Here is a 19,231-nt window from a genome sequence, read left to right as displayed (position 1 = left end):
GGGTTCACACACAAGAATGGTGACGAGATTTTGATCAGTTGTTAGCAGAACAGGTTCCTAAAGCTCGAACCTTTCCGAGGCAACACTCCTTCTTTGATGGACGGTACAAGATCTGCGAAAAAAGGTTAATTTTCATTCGTCAATTAACTAGGTTCGTCAACCTGAGTAGAAAACCTGAGTCAGGTTCTGAGGAGCTTAAATCAGAAGCCGCTTCAGAACCTAACTCAGGTTTTCTACTCAGGTTGACGAACCCAGTTTATCGCTTGTCTTCAAATTAACCCATTCCTGCGCTGGAAACTCCCCGCAGCATTGTCTTGGTGTATTGTTTCCATGATTTGGCCCTGGTCCCGTATTCTGGCCTCCACTAAAGCATTGATCCGTATTCATGATCATGTAGTTTTGAGCATCAAAGTCGATTCCTTGGTTGATCAGATCGAGGAGATCGTTGACGAGCATCTTATCGCACTGAAAATATTTAAAATTTAAATTATATTTATTATTTATTATTCAAGAAGCAAAAGTACCTGGCAAACCATTGATTTGCATCGTTGTTCGTTGTTGCCGACGGCCGCAGCTGAATTTATTAAAGTTTTAGTGCTTCCATAGAATGAAAGATTTAGGGTGTTTTGGACATGAAATGCTCCTTGAAATATTTCGTCTAATTTCGCCAAAGAAAATTATTGCTGACAGGGCCCTTAGTTTACACTTACGACACTGAGGCTGGATGCCGACGAGCGAGTACTCGATCAATTCTGGAATGCAGTTGTTATCGTCGAGATGGAGTCTGCTGCATGCCAAGCAGTGCTAACAAAATTATTCATCCCTTCTTTTTGGGGGGTTTTTCTTACCTTGTAGTTCATACAAGCTCTGTCGATTTCATCAACTGGGGGCCCCTTGGTCATGTCCGATTGTGGTCGATCGCCAGTATTGAAACAGTGGCAGCCGTAGTTGACGAGTTTATGTGGCTCTACTTTTCCAAAAGTGAGTTGCTCAGCAAGTGAGTCGAAATCGTCGAATGTTCTATCCTTTTACAGGTTTGCAAAAGCTTTTTTTCGGTGGAAAATTCTAGAGTCCCTTTTGAAAACCTTGCTGAGTGGTCCAGAGACTCTCCGGCATCTGATAATCATAATCTAAGTTATCAAGACTGTGATGCCTCTCGTCAACCTCCAGATGATCGTGATGTTCCGCAAAAGCATGATGCTCTTGATCTTCTGCCTCTAACTTCGCAATGAGCTCATCCCAGTCGACAATTTCTTCCGCAAAGATCTTCGAAAAGAGCAAAAAAGTGAAAATCTGCATGCTTGGAAATATTTTTTTCTATCGTGGAAAGTTAGGTACGCGCGCGCGTTTTATAGGACTTGCTCGACATGTTTGAGATTTGCGGATTTTCGGATTTGCTTGACGATTTGGCATCTAAAACGCGTGTTTGGGGATGATGGTTAGAAAGGTTGAACGTATTTAAAATTATTTCGTGTTCTGTATCTTGTCGGAATAAGAAATCCTGAGTCAGAGTCTTCAATGAAAAGGCAACGTGTGTAGAAAACCTGAGTAAGGGTTAAAATATCTCCAATGAAAAGCCGCGCAGGTTGCGGAGCCCAGACAATTTGGTTTTGATTTTCTTTTGTTTATTGCTTGGCATTCTTTTGAAGATAAAACAGTGGATAATTGGAGATGACGTTATAAGAGTCTCCTCTTAGGCAGGAAGGAAAAGCGTGTTAATGATAGAGTAAGTCGGCAATCTTGGTGCTGAGCTCATTTATCATCTTTTTGAGCTGCCACTCGGATGTCTTTCGCTCGTGCTCGACAAAGTGAAGCGCATGGTTAAGTCTATTTGACAAGCTTATCTGCATGAAAGTTTGTGTTTTCAGCGACTTTTCAAGATGGCGATCTTCTTCCATCAGCATTTCCATTTGAACTTCCATGCTGTTCACCGTCTCTTTTAGCTCCTCGTTCTTCGAATTCAGCTCCAGCAGCTGAAATTTTTAACATAAAAATTTTGCTAGAAACAAAAAAAATCCTACCTGCTGGGCTCGGCAATCTGTGTGAAAAACCTGAGTCAGGGTCTGAAATACCTTTAAAGAAAAGCCGCGTGGCGGCTTTTTTTGTAAATCGAAGCCGCGCAGCGGCTTCGCAAAACTACCTTTTAATCTTTTTCTAAATAATGGCGAAGCCGCTTTGCGGCTTCGATCTTCGAAAAAGCCGCTGCGCGGCTTTTCAATAAAGATCTTTCAGACCCTGACTCAGGTTTTCTACACATATCGCCCAGCCCAGGAGGAAATATTCTCGAGTCCAGCTTACCTGAGCTTCAAGTTCTTTAATAAACTCATCGTTATTCGAAGAAGACCCCGTAGTTGTCGATTCCGTCGAAGTCGAGGTTTCTGTAGCATTTTGAAAAACACTCTCAAGCTCGACCGGATAGTCAATCGTGAGAACACTTTCCGTATTTATATTTTCGCAATCAGCGCCACTGGTACTCTCGAAAGCGATAAAAAGATTTTCGATAAATTCGTCCGGGGATACGCTTTCTGAGGGAACGGTGCCGTTGATGGATTCTACTGTAGAAGATACCACGACGGAGAAATTGGTAGAACTGGCTGTTGAGGACCGACGTTTTCGGTTTTGAGATGATATGGAGCATTCAACGCTGGAGACCTTTAAACAGTTTAATATTTGAAGAAAGCAAGATCAAGATCAAATTTTTTTCAAATGCATTTTTGATCAGCTGTTCTGGCTACAGCTGGAGAACGGCTTGTCTCACAGCTTGCCTCACAGCTGACATTTCCTTTATAACTAAACTTCGATTTGAAAATTTACTTCATTTGAAATGAAACTTGATCGTTTAGATGAAACCAAGATGCCATTCTTACTTCATAATTTATCCCGCCCAACTTTTCTGTCTTCAAAAATATAGAAAAATGATACTTCTTGCGATTAATTAAACTCGAAATCTTTCTCCTTTTAGAAACTGTTTCCTGGAGATAATTCGCAACTAGCGCGTTTTGAATCATGTCTTGACACTGCGATTCTGTCAGCAGCTCTTGAAAGTGAATATCAAGAGTTGTTTGAAGAAAGTTGCTGGTTTGCGTGAGCTCGCAGCGCTGCGTCTCGTCCTTTTGCTGCCAGTAACAGCCCTCTTTGTTCAACATTCGCATACCCTGCTCAACGTACGTGCAGGAACACTCAAATTCTAGCGTTTCTAAACACGCCACGTAGCAAGACGCGTTTTCCGAGAAATTTCCATTTTGCTCGCCGCATTCTGCCTTTGAAATTCGCTCGTCGAGTCGCATTGCAGAGCAGCTGGAAAACGCTGAATTTGAATCTGACAAGTCCAGTGTCGCGCTGACGGTGTTAAAAACGCCGCCTTCGGTTTTCTGTTAAGAGTTAAAGATTAATTTAGAATCATAATGTGGATCTTTTATAACTTCCTAAAGTCGGTACCGATTGGGGGTTCTCGTATTGAAAATCTGTGTAGAATACCTGAGTCAGGATTTAAAAAATCTCAAATGAAAAGCCGCGTAGCGGCTTTTCATAAACGAAGCCGCGAAGCGGCTTCGCGAATTCACCTTTATAATTAATTTTTAAATTCTTGCTACGCGGCTTTTTCAAAACGAAGCCGCGGAGAATTTGAAGATTAATTGAAAAGGTGAATTCGCGAAGCCGCTTCGCGGCTTCATTTTGAAAAAGCCGCTACGCGGCTTTTCATTTAAGATATTTCAAACCCTGACTCAGCTTTTTACACAGGTTTGGGGTTAGGGGTTAACCCCTTCAGCCAATCGCAGGCAAGAAACTCCCCCAGGAACTCTCCCACCCCGACTTTTTGCCCCCCTAGTAGGAGTCTATCTCGAAATTCTAATTCCTAACTCTTATCCTGTAGTAAAAGAAAGATTGAAAAAGCTTGTTCTTCATCATTATTTGTCGTTTGTTCTTTTCTTTCACGTTGATAGTTACTTCTATCTCTAATTAGCTAGTTGCTCTGATATGGGTAAAACAAACCAGGTGTTCAATTTAAATACTGTTGAGTGATGTTGCTCAAGTGCGCCCGATTCTAGCGGCTGATAAGGTCGCATTTCAGCGATAAGAATTTTATGGAACCTAATTTAACGAGATTAAATCTGCAGACCAAAAAACTGGTGCGAATTATTGTACCATAAATATTTTTCCCTGTAATAACTGGATTCGACAAGTGTTTTCGCCGAAAAAGGGTGGCAAAAATTCAAATTCAATGTTTTATGAACTTCCAAGAAAAGTCCAGTAAAAATCACACTTCCGGGAAAAATAACGCTGGATTTTGCATACTAAAGCTGGAAATTCGAAATTTTGAGGTGACTAGGGTAGAAATTAAATATTCACCAATTTGGGGAAGAAACTTTGCAAAACGTCGGCAAAAAGAGCCACAGCCCGTCAAGGGGTTGACATTTTAACCTTACTAGCAGATATTTTGGCTTCAAGCGCATTTCTTAATTTCAAGGTTTTTAATTATGATTCGCGAAATTTAAGATTATTCTAAAAATTAATATTCCTCGAAAGTTCTTAATTCTTCAAGGAAATTTTGAGCAGAAGACTAGCCGAACTTTCTCATTCACAATCCTCCCTAAACGCGCTTCATAACATTCCATCGGTCGTACTAGCGCCACCTGCGCGCTCGCGATAGTCGATCGTCGCGAAAAAATGCCTCCACCAAGTTTGCATCGCGCCCTTCGGAAGAGATTTGCTTAGCAAAGCAGCTAATGAGCGAAATTATTTGAAATTTGTAAATACCAAAAGACTAAATGACAATTGCCGAGCGCATTTCGAGAGTGATCAGTGTTAAGAGACCTAGAAAAGAAAAGCTTTCTCTGAAGATTGATTTGGAATCGACGCGGACTTGTGGCGATGAGTTCAAGTAAGATAGAAAGGGTTAAAGAGGGTTTTAACCCGTTGGCGTATTCTGGGCTCTTTTTGCTCAACCGGGCAGGGTCTTCCCGGTAGGCCACTATTTTCATTTCACAGCTTGCCACAAAATTGGTCATGACACGTCAACGGGTTAAAATCCAATAGGTTAAGTAGCTAGATAAAGAAAATTTTAACTTGTTGGCGTATTTTGGGAAATTTTGGCCTACGCTTCATTTAAAACTTGCCACAAAATTGGTCATTATACGTCGATGGGTTAAAATCCAATAGACTTAGCAGTTTGATAGATAGAACCGATTTAACCCATTGGCGTATTTAGGGAATATTTACATACGCTATATTTAAAAGTTACCACAAAATTGGTCATGATGCGCGAACGGGTTAAAAACCAATAGATTTGGTATTTGTTTTCCCCCGATTTGGCCCTCGCAGAAATCCGAGAAGCTAAACCGATGATAAGCCAAAAAACAAGTGTTAGTGATAATATAGTGTCGTAGAGCGAACATGGGCCAGGGGATGAGCTGCGCGTTAGGAAAAAGAAGCCAGCAGATTATAAGAGCCACATGTTCACGTTAGGCGCCGAAATGCGAGAATTAAGCCTTCCAAAGCCGGACAAGTACGCACAGAGATTAACCCATAAGAAGTTCGTGGATCAAGATAAATTTCGGCCCGGCGGAAATTCAGTGATTCACTGATTAAGGGGGATTTTGTTTTTTAAAAGAAAAATTCAAGCTGACAATTATTACTGTAGCTACTTTTTTTCAATTTTTAACCTGAAATTTTATCATGATAACTCATGATAATTGAACGATCGTTATTTTCGTTATCTTTTTTTCAGCAGAATCGTTTTTTCGCATCATGTTTTCGCTCAAATCCATCATAAATAAATAATAATCATTTTCAGCCTCTATTGCAATATTTTCAAATTTGAAATTTATTCAAATCGGTTTAAATTTCTCCAGAAACCTTCCATTTCCGACTCCAAAATAAATTTCGTTGTTTCTTGGGCATTTTGTCGAACCAAAGAGATAAGACAAAAGTGTCGTCTTAAAATTCTAGCTACGTTTTTTCTGTTTTGTTTTGAAACGGGCGCCGTGTCGTTATTTTACCGTGGTCGATTGTTTCATTATGCGCAGTGTAAATAGCTTTATCCCCGTTACTCGTCCCCAAATTAGACAAAAATTAAACAGAAAGCGCTCATGTTCTTCGTATTCCATTGTTCATTGAACAAGTAAACATGTTGATTTCATTTCTTTCAGGAATGACTTGCTCTATACAATTCTGCTCAAGCAGCAGCGCAAGCCGCCCGTCTCCGACTTTGAGCCTGGCCACATCGAGACGACGAAAATCAAACTCCTCAAAGCCGGAAGCATCGATCGATTAGTCGATCACTTAGGCCCGTGTTCCATTTTTACGTAAAAATTGCAAGAAAAGGGCGGGTTTCCGATATTTTCACAAAAATATAATTTAATTGCTTTCTGAGAGTTTTATTTCGAGGCACATGCATAATCCACAGTTTTGCTGAGTGCCTACAGCTCAAGAAAATGCATAATTACAACATCGTTACAATATAAGCTCAGCTTGGCAACTTGTGTAGAAAACCTGAGTCGAGGTCTAAAAGATATCAAACGAAAAGCCGCGTAGCGGATTTTTAAAAACGAAGTCGCGAAGCGACTTTGCCAAAAATTTGAACGGATTAAAGAGGAATATTTGGGAAGCCGCTTTGCGGCTTCGTGCCTAGTAAAAGCCGCTACGCGGCTTTTCATCTTCGCAAATGTTCTGATCTAAATCTGATCAAATTTTTGGCGAAGCCGCTTCCTGGCTTTGTTTTTAAAAGAAGCCGTTACGCGGCTTTTCGTTTGATATTTTAGATCCTGACTCAGGTTTTCTACACAGGTTGCCACATCAAAATTAAGGGAGTCACTATGTAATTTTTGTTAAAAAGTCAGCTTAAAATTTTATATAAATTTCAGTTTTTTAAATATAAATATTTGAGGAACACGCATTTAGCATGCGCCCCTATCTTCGGCGACGAAAAGTTCCTCTCCATCTTCTTATCGACGTATCGGACGTTTATCTTGCCGTATCAAGGCACGGGTTGAAAGAGATCCTTTTAGAAAGGTGGCAATATTTTCAACGTGTCCGAGGATAACAGGGTGCTATTCAAATTTTACAGGGGCTTTTGGTTGGCGCCAAATTACTTCATAAAGGTCTTTTAAGGCGCCCAACTACTGTTACGTCGAAGCTTGTTTAAAGCGGTCACGTGATACCCCTGGAACTTGTCCTCGCCGGACAGAGCACTTTTCAGCCATTTAGAAACGAAAATCGAAAGAATCAACGAAGATTTTTAAATACGTAACTTGTGGGAAATATCTTGTGGCCAACAAAAAACGTGATGGAAGGTAGCAAGGTTGGTAACATCGAGGTCTCTGAGGGCGAGCAGGTTGAATAACGGAGCTCTTCGTTCACACGAACTTTTTGAGCTCGGCAAACTTTATAGGAGACCTGAGTCAGGGTTTGAAAAAGCTTAAATGAAAAGTCGCGTTCTTTCAGACCCTGACTCAGGTTTTCAACACAGGTTGTCGAGCCTGGATTCAATGTATCTTAGAGACAAAATATTTGAATAATTTTTCGCCAATTAGAAATTTCCATCCGACCTATCGGCCAATCAGCGATCGGTATTTTTTTGGTGAATTTTTGTTTCTAATTTTTGAAAAAAAATATAATAATAATGACCAAAAATGCTTTCAATTTTGAACTAATTATTAAAAAAATAAATAAATCAAATGAAAGAATTAACAAAAAGGATTGAAATCATGCCACGTTCTATTTTGGTGAATGGGGCCGCTGAAGTCCACCTGCCAAAATAAACTGTTAGTTATTTCTACAGGAATTCAATAACACAACTCTCGATAATTGCCTTTCCCCAAAAAAGAAAAACGTCGCTCTATTCAGAACATCTAAGAAAAGCATATTTAGATTGGCCAAACGCGGAATTTGGAATTGTCTGAAACCAAAACCTAACGTGTATAATTCGATCATAAATATATATATCCCGCTGGAATTTCCCTTCTTTAAACAAACTCCACCAAGCAAGATTATCGCCCCCGATTAACATAATTTCAAAAATTCAGCTTCGCATCAACTTAAAATTTTAATCGTCTGCGAAAGTTTGAAACTCACGCTGCGCGAAAAAACGTGTAGGAAATTTTTGACGAAATTTGTGTGCCAAACTTTTTTTTTCTCAGCGATCCTTATTTTGATTATAGAAAATATGGCGAGCTTATCGTGTTGATTGGAAGTAAATATGATTAGTTTAATCAAAGAAAGTTTTTTCTTGGTAATCTCTAAGGAAAACGGTCTTATTCCTCGAGGAAAGGCTGAAGAAAGGAGAGTAGAAGAAAAAAGCCGCGCTGCGGCTTTTCAAAACAAAGCCGCGCTACGGTAGCGGCTTCGCCAAGAAATAAACATTTAGTTGTTAATTCTGAAATAAAAAAATTCATTCAATAAAATTTTATTAATTTAAATAAATATTTATTTCTTGGCGAAGCCGCTACGTGGCTTCGTTTTGAAAAGCCGCTGCGCGGCTATTTTTCGCTCGTTCTTTAGCGTTTTTTCCATGAGTACCTAGGTAGACTTTTTTGTCTATTTCTTGGCAAGATTATCTCTTCTTCATCGAATCTCAGCTTCCGAAAGGCCTATCATCCCCTTCCTCCGTTTTTATCGAAGTGAAAACGGTAAATAAGCCACGTAGAGAGAGGAAGACGCGCTGGAAGTACTTTGCGCTTGAAAATTTTTCTGCCAATTTTGCAAAATAACGAGCTACTTTTTGAAAATCGCCGTTCCGCAAAAGTTCGAATAGAGTATCTTCTCTATTCAACCAAGTCAGTTTTGGACCTTCTATTTCTTCGATACAATCATCTGGACAGGGTCAAGCTTCAGAAGAGCTACGAGAGCAGGAAGTTGCCCGACAATAAGACGATCAAAGCTAACGGTTTCAATACTTTTTTATGAAAAAAATGGGATTTTTGAAGACTCCTTCTTTCGTTTATTTTTCAAGCCAAAACTGCCCTGAAAAGAAAACGTGGCGAAAAATTATCGCGTCTAATTCGAAAGGAAAATAAATTACTGTCACAGTTTACGTCATTGACGGTGATTCTTATCACCATTTCTTATCAGTTTTACGAGGAAGTTCTAATTGCGTGATCGAAGGTTGATATCATCCTTCGAAATTTCAGCTAAAAACTGTAATTTTTGATAAGAAAAATTGTCGAAAAGTTAAAAAAAAGCACTAGAATTTCATTTTTCATAAGCTTTGAAGCTTTGGGCTTGAAAAAACGTCCCTTTATTTGATGATTTTAGTGTTGGATCAAACCAAAAGGCGTGAAAACAAATGTAAATTGAAATTATTCTAGTGACGAAATCAGTGAAATCGTCAATTTTCTCGTGTTGAAACCGCTCTTCAGAATCCATCTTACTCGCCGTTATGGAGTGGCTAGGACTCCGGGTTCAGAATATTTAAATAGTGACGACCGCATACCGGTCGGTTAGGTGACAGGTAGTGACCCAAGAATAGCGAGACATCCGGAGGACTGGAATCAAATCAAAAACAAGCGCTGCCGAGTTTTGATTAAGAAGACCAAAGAGGTCAGTTCAGTCAAACATTTTGTAACCCCTGTACTTTCTAAAAGAAGTTCTGTCAGGCTGCGACCTTGACTCGGCAACCTGTGTAGAAGGCCTGAGTCAGGGTCTAGAAGAACTGAAATGAAAAGCCGCGCAGCGGCTTTTTCAAATACAAAGCCGCGAAGCGGCTTCACTTATCATTAGCGGCTAATTTACAGTCTATCCCAAATTCTGGCGAAGCCGCTTTGCGGCTTCGTTTTCAGAAAAGCCGCTGCGCGGCTTTTAATTTCTGGTTTTCAAACCCTGACTCAGAAGTTGTGTTATTAGATTAGACTGTTTCTAATCTTAATTTTAACTGTTAGAAACGGCGTAATTGAATAATGTTTATCTGAATAATTCGCCAACGGAATGTGAAAAACGCGAGTTTATTCCAAAACGATTTAGTAATAAATATAAACGCTCAAATCGGCTCTTTCCAAACACGTTTTCTCTGCACAGAAATACTTGGAACTCTCCTTCTCTTCTTATCAAAACTATTAGTATCGCGAGTTGTTTTGAAACAATTATTAGCGAAGTGGTAAAACACGCTTAGCATAAGAAGATCCACTAGTGACAAGAGCGACTTGAATTATTCTAATCTATGTGCTTTTCTAGTTTTGCAAGGCAAACAGACCACATGCGGCTGAACTCGAAGCCGCCGTCAAAACCATGCTCCAAGTTGCCAAGGTATGCGAGTCCCGATTTTCCCAGTTATTTTGCTTTCACTTGCAAATCTGAAAATGCGAAGAGCATTTGTCATATCGAGAAGCCGCTTGCGGCTTCGAGCTCAATAAACATTTGAGCCGCGCTTCGCGCGGCTTTTTGTTTTGACTCGAAATCGCAAGCGGCTTCTCGAGTCGAATGAATTTTAAGGATATTGCGGCTTCGAGCTTCATAAATATTAAGCCGCGCTCTGTGCGGCTTTTTGATTTTGGCTCGAAGCCGCAAGCGGCTTCTCGAATCTAATAATCTATAATAAATTTCAGGATATTCGAAAGAAAGGCAAAATCGACGAATTAAAACCTTATGTAATGGAACTGTCGGGGTTCCCATCTGATGACCTTGACAGAACGTCGATAAACGGTAAATCAGCTGAACTTTTCTTGAATCGGCTCAGCGTGTCGGAAATCGTGCGCAGCCTCAGCGCCGTTGACAGGCGCCTCTTCTGCGAAGTACAACCGTGGCAGTGCTTGGGCTCGGTCTGGTCCCGTCGCGGCCAGGGTGCAGAAATTGCCACAGTCAAGGTGAGTCGCCGTGAAATCTCATCGCCACGGGAAACGTTGATATTTTTGAAAGTTCAATGTTAAAATTCTGGAAAAAAGAATGATCCGCGCTCTTGGAAAAATTTCAACATTTACTTACCTGATCAAACCTCGGATGATCCCCTCAATCAAATTTTGCGGAACGAGCGGCGCGACTTATCGAGCGACGTCAGACCTTTCCACGATCTCAGAGTTGCTAGCTTGTTTCTGGCAAATCAGCCACGATACTTTCCGAATATATGTTTTTACGAAACTGACGATTTTTCTTGTAAATAGGCCCCGGCAAAACCTAAATCAAACTTTGAAAGAGCTTCAATAAAAAGCCTCGTAGCGGCTTTTACAAAAACGAAGCCGCAAGGCGGCTTCGCCAAAACAACCAATATGATTTATTTGTAATTCTAGCGTAGCGGCTTTACGATAATAAAGCCGCAAAGCGGCTTCGCTAGAATTATAAATCGATCATAATGGTTGTTTTGGCGAAGCCGCTTCGCGGCTTCGTTTTTGTAAAAGCCGCTACGCGGCTTTTAATTTAAACTCTTTCAAAGCTTGACTCTGGTTTTCTACATATGTCTCTGACAATTTTTCTTGTAAATTGAATCATTCAAAAATTGTGTTTAGGCAACTGTGCGGCAATTCAACAACGTTGTGTACCTCGTCGTATCAACCGTTCTGTCTCCTTGCTTAACCCTTCCGCAGCGGGTTAAAGTCCTCGAAAGCTGGATTCAGATCGGAGCCGAGTGTCTACGCTTGCGGAACTACAATGCCCTGCGTGCAGTGGCGTCTGGACTCCAGGAAAAGGTCCCCAAGCTTGAAGCCGAGCAGCTCAGTGTTGACAAACAGAACTCGATCCGGCGGTTGAGAGTTGATATTTTCTCGAAACGAGGGTAAACAACGGCTCAAAGGCGTTTTATGAACAATTAGCAGTTGCTATTTTTGCGATGAGCCAGCATCCAGCATCTTCCAGAAAAAGGATATCTTTTTTTTATCTAAGCGCGGCAAACTGTGGAGAAAACCTGAGTCATCGTCTGGAAGATCTCAGACGAAAAGCCGCGTAGCGGCTTTTTCAAAATTTCAAAAACAAAAGCGAAAATTACCTTTCTCCTCTATTTATAATTTTGGCGAAGCCGCTTTGCGGCTTCGTTTTGAAAGAAGCCGCTACGCGGCTTTTCATTTGAGATCTTTCAAACCCTGACTCAGGTTTTCTACACAGGCTGTCCAGCCTGGTTTTCGACATTTTAATCGAATTTGCTCCACAAGGCAAGTTCGAGCTGTTCTATACTATTTTCTCGGCTCGACCGCATCTTTGATAAAAACCGCCAGGTGCAAATTAAAATTACACCTTCTTGCTCGCGTAATAAGACGTTCAAGACACGAAATTAGAATTAGCGAGGGCATAATAATTAAATGACCTCTAAAAACTAACAATTCTTTCGGACCTTTCTTTCTGTCTCACGCAGTTCATCGACTGAAGAAGACCTGGGCGGCGGTGGACAGAGGGATTTTGTCCACCTTCCAGCAGGTCCAGAGCGTTTCCAAGGAGTCCAACTATGAAAATGAGTCGATTCCTTACTTGGGGCACTTTTTGACGGATTTGATGATGATCGACGCGGCCTACTCAGGTACTTCCTTAGGAACTTCTATATTCGGAACTACCAGTACGTCAAGCTTTGTTTATATTTAATTTGTTCATGATGAGAATGAAAATAGCTCAATTCAGCTTTTACTAACTAACTCGCGAATAATTCTCTTTAGAATCGAAAATAGTCAATTTCTTGAATTTAGAGATCGATTTTTAGCAATTTTCCTTAAAATTGGGCTCAGCAACCTGTGTAGAAAACCTGAGTCAGGCTTTGAAGAGCTAAAATGAAAAGCCATAAAGCGGCTTTTTCGAAAAAAGCCGCAAAGCGGCTTCGCAACACCATCACTCTTATGTTTTTAAAATATTGGCTCTTTAAAGCCTGACTCAGGTTTTCTACACAGGTTGCCGAGCCCAGCCTTAAAATTTTTCTTTGGATTGAACTTTTGAAGTGGTTCATTAGTACCACGTGGCCAAGAAAACGTAATCTTTGGCGATGCCTGAGTCAAATTACTTGGCAATCCACGAAGTTGGCTAATCCATCCACATCGTGGAAGTTCTACCGAATGATACGCGCAATTGGATTACGCAAGCAATCCGTCGATGCTATTTACGAATTTCGTCTTTAACAATGTGCTCTTTAGATAAAATAGAAGGCGGCCGCCTGGTCAATTTCGAGAAAAGGCGAAAAGAATACGATCTGCTGAAGACCATCGCCACGCTTCAAGATTCATGCCGAGATTCTGAAAATTTCAAAAACTTGGAAATTACGCCGATTTTCAAGACTTGGATCTCCTTCGTTCAGGTACCGTATTTTCCTTCCAAACCAAGCTCGCCTATCTGTATAGAAAACCTGAGTCAGGGTCTGAAAGAACTGAAATGGAAAGCCGCGCAGCGGCTTTTAAAAACGAAGCCGCGAAGCGGCTTCGCCAAAAGTTAAGATAAATTGTAATGGTAATATTAGCGAAGCCGCTTTGCGGCTTCGTTTTAAAGGCGCTGCGCGGCTTTCCATTTCAGTTCTTTCAGACCCTGACTCAGGTTTTCTTCACAGTAGGACAATACTCTTAATCGTAGAGAAACATCGTTAGAAACGCATTACAAATGTAATTGCCAAACTTCCTCTCCACCACAAGTGCATAAATATTTAACCCAACTACTCAAAGACAATAATTACCCCTTGCCTCTATAACTGGTTCGCTTTATTAATCCAACGCATGAAACATCACTTGACGCACACCGTAGTCTCTTATTACTCGTATCTTATTTTCCATTTTCAATAGCCACTTTCGGAGCAGCAAAGTCTCGAGCTATCCTTGATGATTGAGCCTGATGCAAGCGTGGAGCTGGAGCCACTTAGTTCGCGGCTGGCCGGCAGTCCAATGGAGCACTCGTTTTCAACGCTACTTCAAGCCACGGTTTTTGAAAGAGCCCTCTGATCAAAGATCAGTCATTTTCAAAACAAGTCAAAAAAAACCATGAACAGATTCTGAAAAGATTGAATCAACGGGATCCTCGATCGATAGCAGCATTCAATCAGAATCGGATGAAGCGCACTCGTCAGACGGAAGACGCAAGCCCGCGGTCCGACACGTTTCATCTGAAGCACTCTCTCCGGAAACACCTCAGCCACTGGCCACCAGCAACTCGAAATCATTCAGTGAAGAGTTTGGCCAGAGCTTGATGGTGCGGATCAGTGTGGAAGATGCAGCCTGCTCGGCCGGCATTAATTACAGGTACTTACATCAAATCTTATTCATCAAATAGCATAGTTAGGGTCAAATGAGTCAGGAATTGGTACCTAAAAATTGTTTTCAGAACAATCAGGATATTCGAAAGAGATCGTGTGAGCAATTTGATCGTCACGACTCTTGACAAATTCAACCTGTCGACAACAAATGTAGAAAAATGGAAGTTGTTACAGCGCACTGATGATGGAAAAGAACTCAACTTTCCGAACAACTCCGCCATTTTCCACTGTGTCAGTGGTTATACTGGCATCATCATGCTAATTGGTAAGTTGAACTGCATCGAATCTATCCTCATCCTTTTCCAGTAAAAAGAAAAAGCAACAAAGAAATAGAAACTGAAGACCTCAACAAACAGCAACGAAGAAAACGGCTTCTTCCCCAGGACAATCTGGCAGTCACCTCCAAGCTCATGTGAATAGAAGAAACAAATATAAATAGCACCTGTCGATACCTTTACATAAAACACTGAATATAGTAAACTGAATTCGAATGAACTGTCTTTTTAGTGTTAGTCGGGAAACAACTTGTCAACTTTCAAACAAGATAGTAATTACAAGTACAAGTTTTCTGTGAAAACAGAGCGAAATATTATTTTTTCCTTTTCTTGTTCGTTCTTTTCGTTCTGCTCTTTTTGTTGTTTGTGCATCAGTTGGGTGGGCGATTCTAGTGATGGGACGAGTCGTGATGGTTTCCTTCTAAATGGTGCTCTTCCCCGTGTTCGCCATGTTCAGCGTGAGTGGTTTGCATAAATGCAATAACCAAGGCGCCCAGGAAGGCGGTGAAGATCTTCATCAGTCTGTGCGGTTTCGAAAGGGCTTAAGAGTATCAGTGAGTAAAAAGAAGAGATCAAGAAGCAAAATACCATCGGGAAGCATTTCGAAGATCGCAACTTGCATTACCGCCCCAGCGCCAATAGCTTCCAAAATAATGATTGTCTGAAATTTCTCAATCAAAGTCACTGTTGTTCTAACAGTTTATTTACCCATGTGTCTGTCGTAGACGAAGAAACAATCGCAGCAGCAATCAATCCCAGAGGCAAAGCAGCGGAGAACGTGATTATCTAACAATTAAAATTAACGGAGTTAGTCCTCGTTGATTTCATACCAGCGCGGTTCGCGGTCCTTTTGGAACGTCGATGAGCATTGATGAAAGCAGAAACAGCACTGCAGCCTTGTGAGGAATTAAAGCAATTAGTCCTGTCTGCAGACCCTCTCCCATCATCCCAACTGTTAATCCAGTTAAACCTGAACATAATTTGGTATAACGAGCCTCAAAACAGGATTGTGAGTCTACTTTAGTAAGCAGAATCTAAACACTCATGGGATGGCTAATTTGCTTCTATATAACGTCATGATGTCCTCAAGTCAAAGCTTTTATCGTCAATTGGATAATCGACGTTCTATTACCGACATTTACCTAGAAAAAAATTGGGCGCAGGCGACGCCCACTTACAGTTTTAATCCGTTTCGGTAAAAGCTCGCCTTTGAAGTCTTGAATTGAGAATCAAGAGCGTTTTTTCGTGATACTACCGGTATTCTATCGCAAAGAATAAAGATCCCATGCTTTAATTGAACGCAATATTGCTTCCCAAGCGCAATGAACGCCGATAAAAGATATTCTTTGCTCGTCAAATAGCATATTCCAACTTACACGAATGAATAGAAAGCCCAATAATCAGCTTCATCGCCTTTCTCGTCGGCGCGTTTTCATCCGGTTCTTCAATTTGAAATCGAACAGCTCTCAATTCCATGGAGTCGGTCGAACCACTAGAATCGGACAGAGCAGCTTCGCTTTCATTTGATTCGGAAAGCAAGTTCCTGCAGCTTGGTCGTCGCTTGTTCGCGCTGATGAAGCAGCCGACGATTTTTTGCGTGATGTCGTCCACAATTGCAACGAAGAATATCCCGCTGAAGATTCATCTTTGAGAGAAAAAAGAAATCGTTGAATAAATTGTAAATCAACTTTTGAAAGTGTTAAGACATGAGTATGATCTCTCAGGTCTAGCTTAGGTTACACAAGTCAAACACAAGGTCTGTCACGTGATCTGCGAGTCGAATACTAAGGATAGGATCCTGGGTTCGAAGGTCAAAAAGGTTTTCTTGTCTGACAGTAAAGTCAATAGCAGAGTCTAACGGGCAACTACTGTAATTGATCGTCAATAATCACTAGAGCATACCGGCTCATGGAAATCATTTGAACCATTTTTAGCTGAAGCCGTTCTAGTTTTTTCTGTTTTTTTTCTTTCACGCATGATGAACTTACCAAATAAACAGGAACTGGTGAAGCGGATAGTGCTTATCGTAGACAGCCTCGACTTTTTCAGCAAGTTCCGGCACAAGGTCCACCAAAGCCAAACTAAAACAAAATGCTCCTTATCAGAATCCCCACTTCCGAGGAACCGCTCAAATATTGACCGATCTCAGAACATTCAATTTGAAAAATTCTCAAAACGAGACTTTACCTGAACAAGGCGCCACCACCAGCAGCGGAGGCTAAATCGGTAAAGTTAATGCTTGGACAGCTTTTCTCGGTCTTTTTTCCGTTCTTTTCCAGATCTTTCTTCTTTTTCCGGAGGCAACTGTCGACCAGGGGTAAGATGACGAGGATTCCGGCGCAGAATAGGAACATGCTGGTGATGGGATTTTCATTTGTAGCTAGCTTTTTATTCATGTTAATTTTATAATTGATGTAAAAAACTGGGTGAAGTAGGAATCAATCAAACTTGACCTAATTTCATTTTTTATGATTCGGCAGGAACAGACTTATCAATTAAAAATTAGCTGATCAAAAACAGATTTTGATGACTTTTTTCAACAAAAATTACCGAAATCCGCCGATTAAATTGAAAGCTACAGAATTTTTTCTGTTAAAAATCCCTGGCAAAGTCCTGCAATTGCATTTTCTTTCAATGAAACTTCTTCAATCATATTTTTTTCTTCAATTCTTCGATTCCTCTGAATGAATTTCACTGATTTCTTTGCTGAATTATTTTTTTTCTTCCTTTTGAAGGATCGTAAATTCGTCGAATTACGATTTGTTTCTTTCTTTATCTTTTTTTCTTCAGTTTTTTTCTTTTCTTTTCTCTAGATGAGCCGCTGGCGAAGAGAAAAAAGGGAGAAGTGTAATCTGTTTGGACAAATTGACCCAATTGTGACTTTAGCACAGTCTGTGTAAGGGCGTACGCGCTGTTTTCTGAAGGAGTGATCTTCCCTTAGGATGTTTCCTTGCGTTCTCTTAACAATTATCTTCGTTTTTGTCTTTTTCTTTTTGCTCGGATTTCGCGACGGCGCGGGGCTCGGGCGCGGAATGAAACTGAATGGAGCGTAGCGCTGCAGCGATCTGGAGCGGCGCGGAGCAGAGCGGAGCGACTCAGGTTCCACCAATCACAGCGCTAGAAAAATTTATTTAACAGTAACACGTGCAGAATGGCATGCAAAAAATGCCAAAGTCTGCAGTTTTCAAATTTCACCTTATTATTATCGATTAATTTAAATTTTGATTAAAAACTTAACAAAGATGATAAAGAAAACGCTCTTTTGTTATCAAATCACGTGTTTAACATTAAATTATCCTATTTTTACGATTGCTTTTGAATTTAATTACGTCATAATTCTGGCTAAATGAGTTCAAAACGAACGAATTTGTCATCCCCTTTATTTTGGACCAAAGCACAATGATTGTCTTTTATCAAAATACGAACCATCCTCTTTTACGAAATTACTAATGTTTACGCGGAAGTAAGAAAAACCCCGAATAACAAAGTTGTGAAAATCTCACCTTTTATGACTCCTTGTTAAAAAATCTCTTTGCGTCGCGTTTTTTGCTTCTCTTTTTAAATATCCGATTTTCTGAATCAATATTTCTTCTCCTTCTGTATCAATAAAATATTTTGTATTTTCGTGAAGCTCCAGACTCTCACTTCAAAATAAGCGGATTTCAAAAAAATCTCAGGCTTTTTGAAAAGCGTCAAATCTCAAATATTTGTAAAAAACGGTCGAGTATCTCACGCATGGACTTACGATTTCATAACTTTTGAGGTCGAACAAACAGGAAAGAAAGGTCCTTTTTGGTCCTCGAAACGACGTTCCATGAAAGAGGAGGATAAGATGATGCGCCGGGCTATCTTGCGGGGCGCCTTGTTTACATAAATTTTCAAATTTTATTGTTGCCCGTAAAAGGAGGGGTTCAACTCCACGAAATAATATCATTGCGGCTTTTTGCTCATGTCGAATTTGAACGAAAATGAACGACAAGGAATTGGATACTGGGCTCGGCAACCTGCGCAGAAAACCTGACTCAGGGTCTGAGATATCGCGGCTTATCATTTAAGATCTTTTAGACCCTGACTCAGGATTTCTACACAGGTTGCTGAGCCCAAATTGGATTGGATTGGATTTCTTTATTTGATTATTACAGGCGTAATACAGGCATATTTATTTTCCTCATTGTTGCAACTGACTGTTAATAAGTTATTAATAATATTATTATTGACGTTATTAACGTCTACGATTGGTTAGACCATACTCTATAAAAGGAAATTCATTTTATTCGGATTAAATTTTCAAAATTTATAATTTTTTGTCTCATAATTTGAGCAGGAAATGACTCGCTCTTGTGAAAAGTCAATATATTTTTAAGAAAGAGAAGGAAAATAGAAGTATGACGATTAATGTTATTTATTCCCCAGGTTTGCTAGCTGCGAATTCCTTTATTTACTAACCTAGGAAATGCATATCACATGTCCAGGAAAGAAATAATCGACTGGGTCAATGATACCCTTCATACAAACATCGTCAAAATTGGCGAGCTCGGCGAGGGATCTCATTATTGCCAATTGCTTGATATGATCTTCCCCGACCTAGGTACACTCCCTTCCGTAATATCTTCGTTTTCATAGTCCATTAGTTCAAATGCGAAAAGTTAAATGGAATTGCAAGCACGAAATCGACAAAATCAACAATTTCAAAGTCTTGCAAGAAGCCTTCAAGCTCGCTGAAATCGACAAGAAAATTCCGATTAATGACTTGACAAAGAAACGATTTTGAATGTCGCAATTTTCTTCCATAATTACAGACAGAATCAATATCTTTTAC

At 40.3% G+C, this 19,231-nt stretch overlaps 5 protein-coding genes and 1 pseudogene across 7 annotated transcripts; 4 read left to right on the top strand and 2 right to left on the bottom strand.

Annotated features, from left to right (window-relative positions):
• Window positions 1–34: 34 nt before the first annotated feature.
• On the bottom strand, window positions 35–1,328 carry LOC145701574 (basic phospholipase A2 DsM-b1/DsM-b1'-like). Its single transcript, XM_081778785.1, has 5 exons — window positions 849–1,328; window positions 711–804; window positions 525–574; window positions 280–465; window positions 35–112 (listed from the first exon to the last, which is right to left on the bottom strand). Exons 1-5 carry the CDS (start codon window positions 900–902, stop codon window positions 35–37), a joined length of 462 nt encoding a protein of 153 aa, XP_081634911.1. The 5' UTR covers window positions 903–1,328.
• Window positions 1,329–4,695: 3,367 nt separating this feature from the next.
• Window positions 4,696–6,992, top strand: LOC145701573 (ral guanine nucleotide dissociation stimulator-like 1). The gene is made up of 3 exons (XM_081778783.1): window positions 4,696–4,882; window positions 6,150–6,286; window positions 6,901–6,992. Exons 1-3 carry the CDS (start codon window positions 4,770–4,772, stop codon window positions 6,990–6,992), a joined length of 342 nt encoding a protein of 113 aa, XP_081634909.1. The 5' UTR covers window positions 4,696–4,769.
• Window positions 6,993–9,259: 2,267 nt separating this feature from the next.
• On the top strand, window positions 9,260–11,805 carry LOC145703773 (ral guanine nucleotide dissociation stimulator-like 3). Its single transcript, XM_081781159.1, has 4 exons — window positions 9,260–9,537; window positions 10,168–10,239; window positions 10,539–10,796; window positions 11,433–11,805. Exons 2-4 carry the CDS (start codon window positions 10,222–10,224, stop codon window positions 11,700–11,702), a joined length of 546 nt encoding a protein of 181 aa, XP_081637285.1. The 5' UTR covers window positions 9,260–9,537; window positions 10,168–10,221; the 3' UTR covers window positions 11,703–11,805.
• A 205-nt stretch (window positions 11,806–12,010) lies between these two features.
• LOC145706104 (uncharacterized) lies at window positions 12,011–14,637 on the top strand. Of its 2 annotated transcripts, XR_014134653.1 has the most exons (4): window positions 12,011–12,433; window positions 13,035–13,195; window positions 13,671–14,123; window positions 14,206–14,402. XR_014134653.1 is itself a non-coding variant. In XM_081783622.1 (3 exons), exons 1-3 carry the CDS (start codon window positions 14,071–14,073, stop codon window positions 14,551–14,553), a joined length of 360 nt encoding a protein of 119 aa, XP_081639748.1. In that variant the 5' UTR covers window positions 13,856–14,070; the 3' UTR covers window positions 14,554–14,637. The 2 variants fall into 2 exon arrangements, 1 of the variants encoding a protein (XP_081639748.1); XM_081783622.1 differs by lacking the exons at window positions 12,011–12,433; window positions 13,035–13,195 and adding an exon at window positions 14,444–14,637 and having other exon boundaries at window positions 13,856–14,123.
• On the bottom strand, window positions 14,629–18,119 carry LOC145706103 (zinc transporter ZIP1-like). The gene is made up of 8 exons (XM_081783621.1): window positions 17,916–18,119; window positions 16,600–17,529; window positions 16,401–16,493; window positions 15,789–16,045; window positions 15,243–15,382; window positions 15,121–15,198; window positions 15,001–15,073; window positions 14,629–14,953 (listed from the first exon to the last, which is right to left on the bottom strand). Exons 2-8 carry the CDS (start codon window positions 16,806–16,808, stop codon window positions 14,802–14,804), a joined length of 1,002 nt encoding a protein of 333 aa, XP_081639747.1. The 5' UTR covers window positions 16,809–17,529; window positions 17,916–18,119; the 3' UTR covers window positions 14,629–14,801.
• A 595-nt stretch (window positions 18,120–18,714) lies between these two features.
• On the top strand, window positions 18,715–19,183 carry LOC145701572 (microtubule-associated protein RP/EB family member 3 pseudogene; annotated as a pseudogene). Its single transcript, XR_014134278.1, has 3 exons — window positions 18,715–18,825; window positions 18,863–19,000; window positions 19,044–19,183. The product of XR_014134278.1 is annotated as a microtubule-associated protein RP/EB family member 3 pseudogene (transcript).
• The last annotated feature ends 48 nt before the right edge of the window (window positions 19,184–19,231 follow it).

This window comes from Oikopleura dioica, chromosome PAR (assembly GCF_907165135.1).
Source record: "Oikopleura dioica chromosome PAR, OKI2018_I68_1.0, whole genome shotgun sequence".
Lineage (NCBI taxonomy): Eukaryota > Metazoa > Chordata > Appendicularia > Copelata > Oikopleuridae > Oikopleura > Oikopleura dioica.
This window is presented reverse-complemented; position numbering and strand designations above follow the sequence as displayed.

Excerpts from the sequence above, each read along its gene's own strand:
- LOC145706104 (XM_081783622.1), top strand. The coding sequence starts at position 14,071 with ATGGTGCGGATCAGTGTGGAAGATGCAGCCTGCTCGGCCGGCATTAAT. Across the intron at positions 14,124-14,205 it reads TCGGCCGGCATTAATTACAG|AACAATCAGGATATTCGAAA; the intron begins GTACTTACATCA and ends AATTGTTTTCAG. Across the intron at positions 14,403-14,443 it reads TGGCATCATCATGCTAATTG|TAAAAAGAAAAAGCAACAAA; the intron begins GTAAGTTGAACT and ends ATCCTTTTCCAG.
- LOC145703773 (XM_081781159.1), top strand. Across the intron at positions 10,797-11,432 it reads CAGAAATTGCCACAGTCAAG|GCAACTGTGCGGCAATTCAA; the intron begins GTGAGTCGCCGT and ends AATTGTGTTTAG.
- LOC145706103 (XM_081783621.1), bottom strand. The coding sequence starts at position 16,808 with ATGAATAAAAAGCTAGCTACAAATGAAAATCCCATCACCAGCATGTTC. Across the intron at positions 16,494-16,599 it reads GGTGGTGGCGCCTTGTTCAG|TTTGGCTTTGGTGGACCTTG; the intron begins GTAAAGTCTCGT and ends ATTTTGTTTTAG. Across the intron at positions 15,199-15,242 it reads AAGGACCGCGAACCGCGCTG|ATAATCACGTTCTCCGCTGC; the intron begins GTATGAAATCAA and ends TTTAATTGTTAG.
- LOC145701573 (XM_081778783.1), top strand. The coding sequence starts at position 4,770 with ATGACAATTGCCGAGCGCATTTCGAGAGTGATCAGTGTTAAGAGACCT. Across the intron at positions 4,883-6,149 it reads ACTTGTGGCGATGAGTTCAA|GAATGACTTGCTCTATACAA; the intron begins GTAAGATAGAAA and ends CATTTCTTTCAG. Across the intron at positions 6,287-6,900 it reads TCGATTAGTCGATCACTTAG|CATGCGCCCCTATCTTCGGC; the intron begins GCCCGTGTTCCA and ends ACACGCATTTAG.
- LOC145701574 (XM_081778785.1), bottom strand. The coding sequence starts at position 902 with ATGACCAAGGGGCCCCCAGTTGATGAAATCGACAGAGCTTGTATGAAC. Across the intron at positions 575-710 it reads CGGCATCCAGCCTCAGTGTC|CTGCGGCCGTCGGCAACAAC; the intron begins GTAAGTGTAAAC and ends TAATAAATTCAG. Across the intron at positions 466-524 it reads GCAAATCAATGGTTTGCCAG|TGCGATAAGATGCTCGTCAA; the intron begins GTACTTTTGCTT and ends AAATATTTTCAG.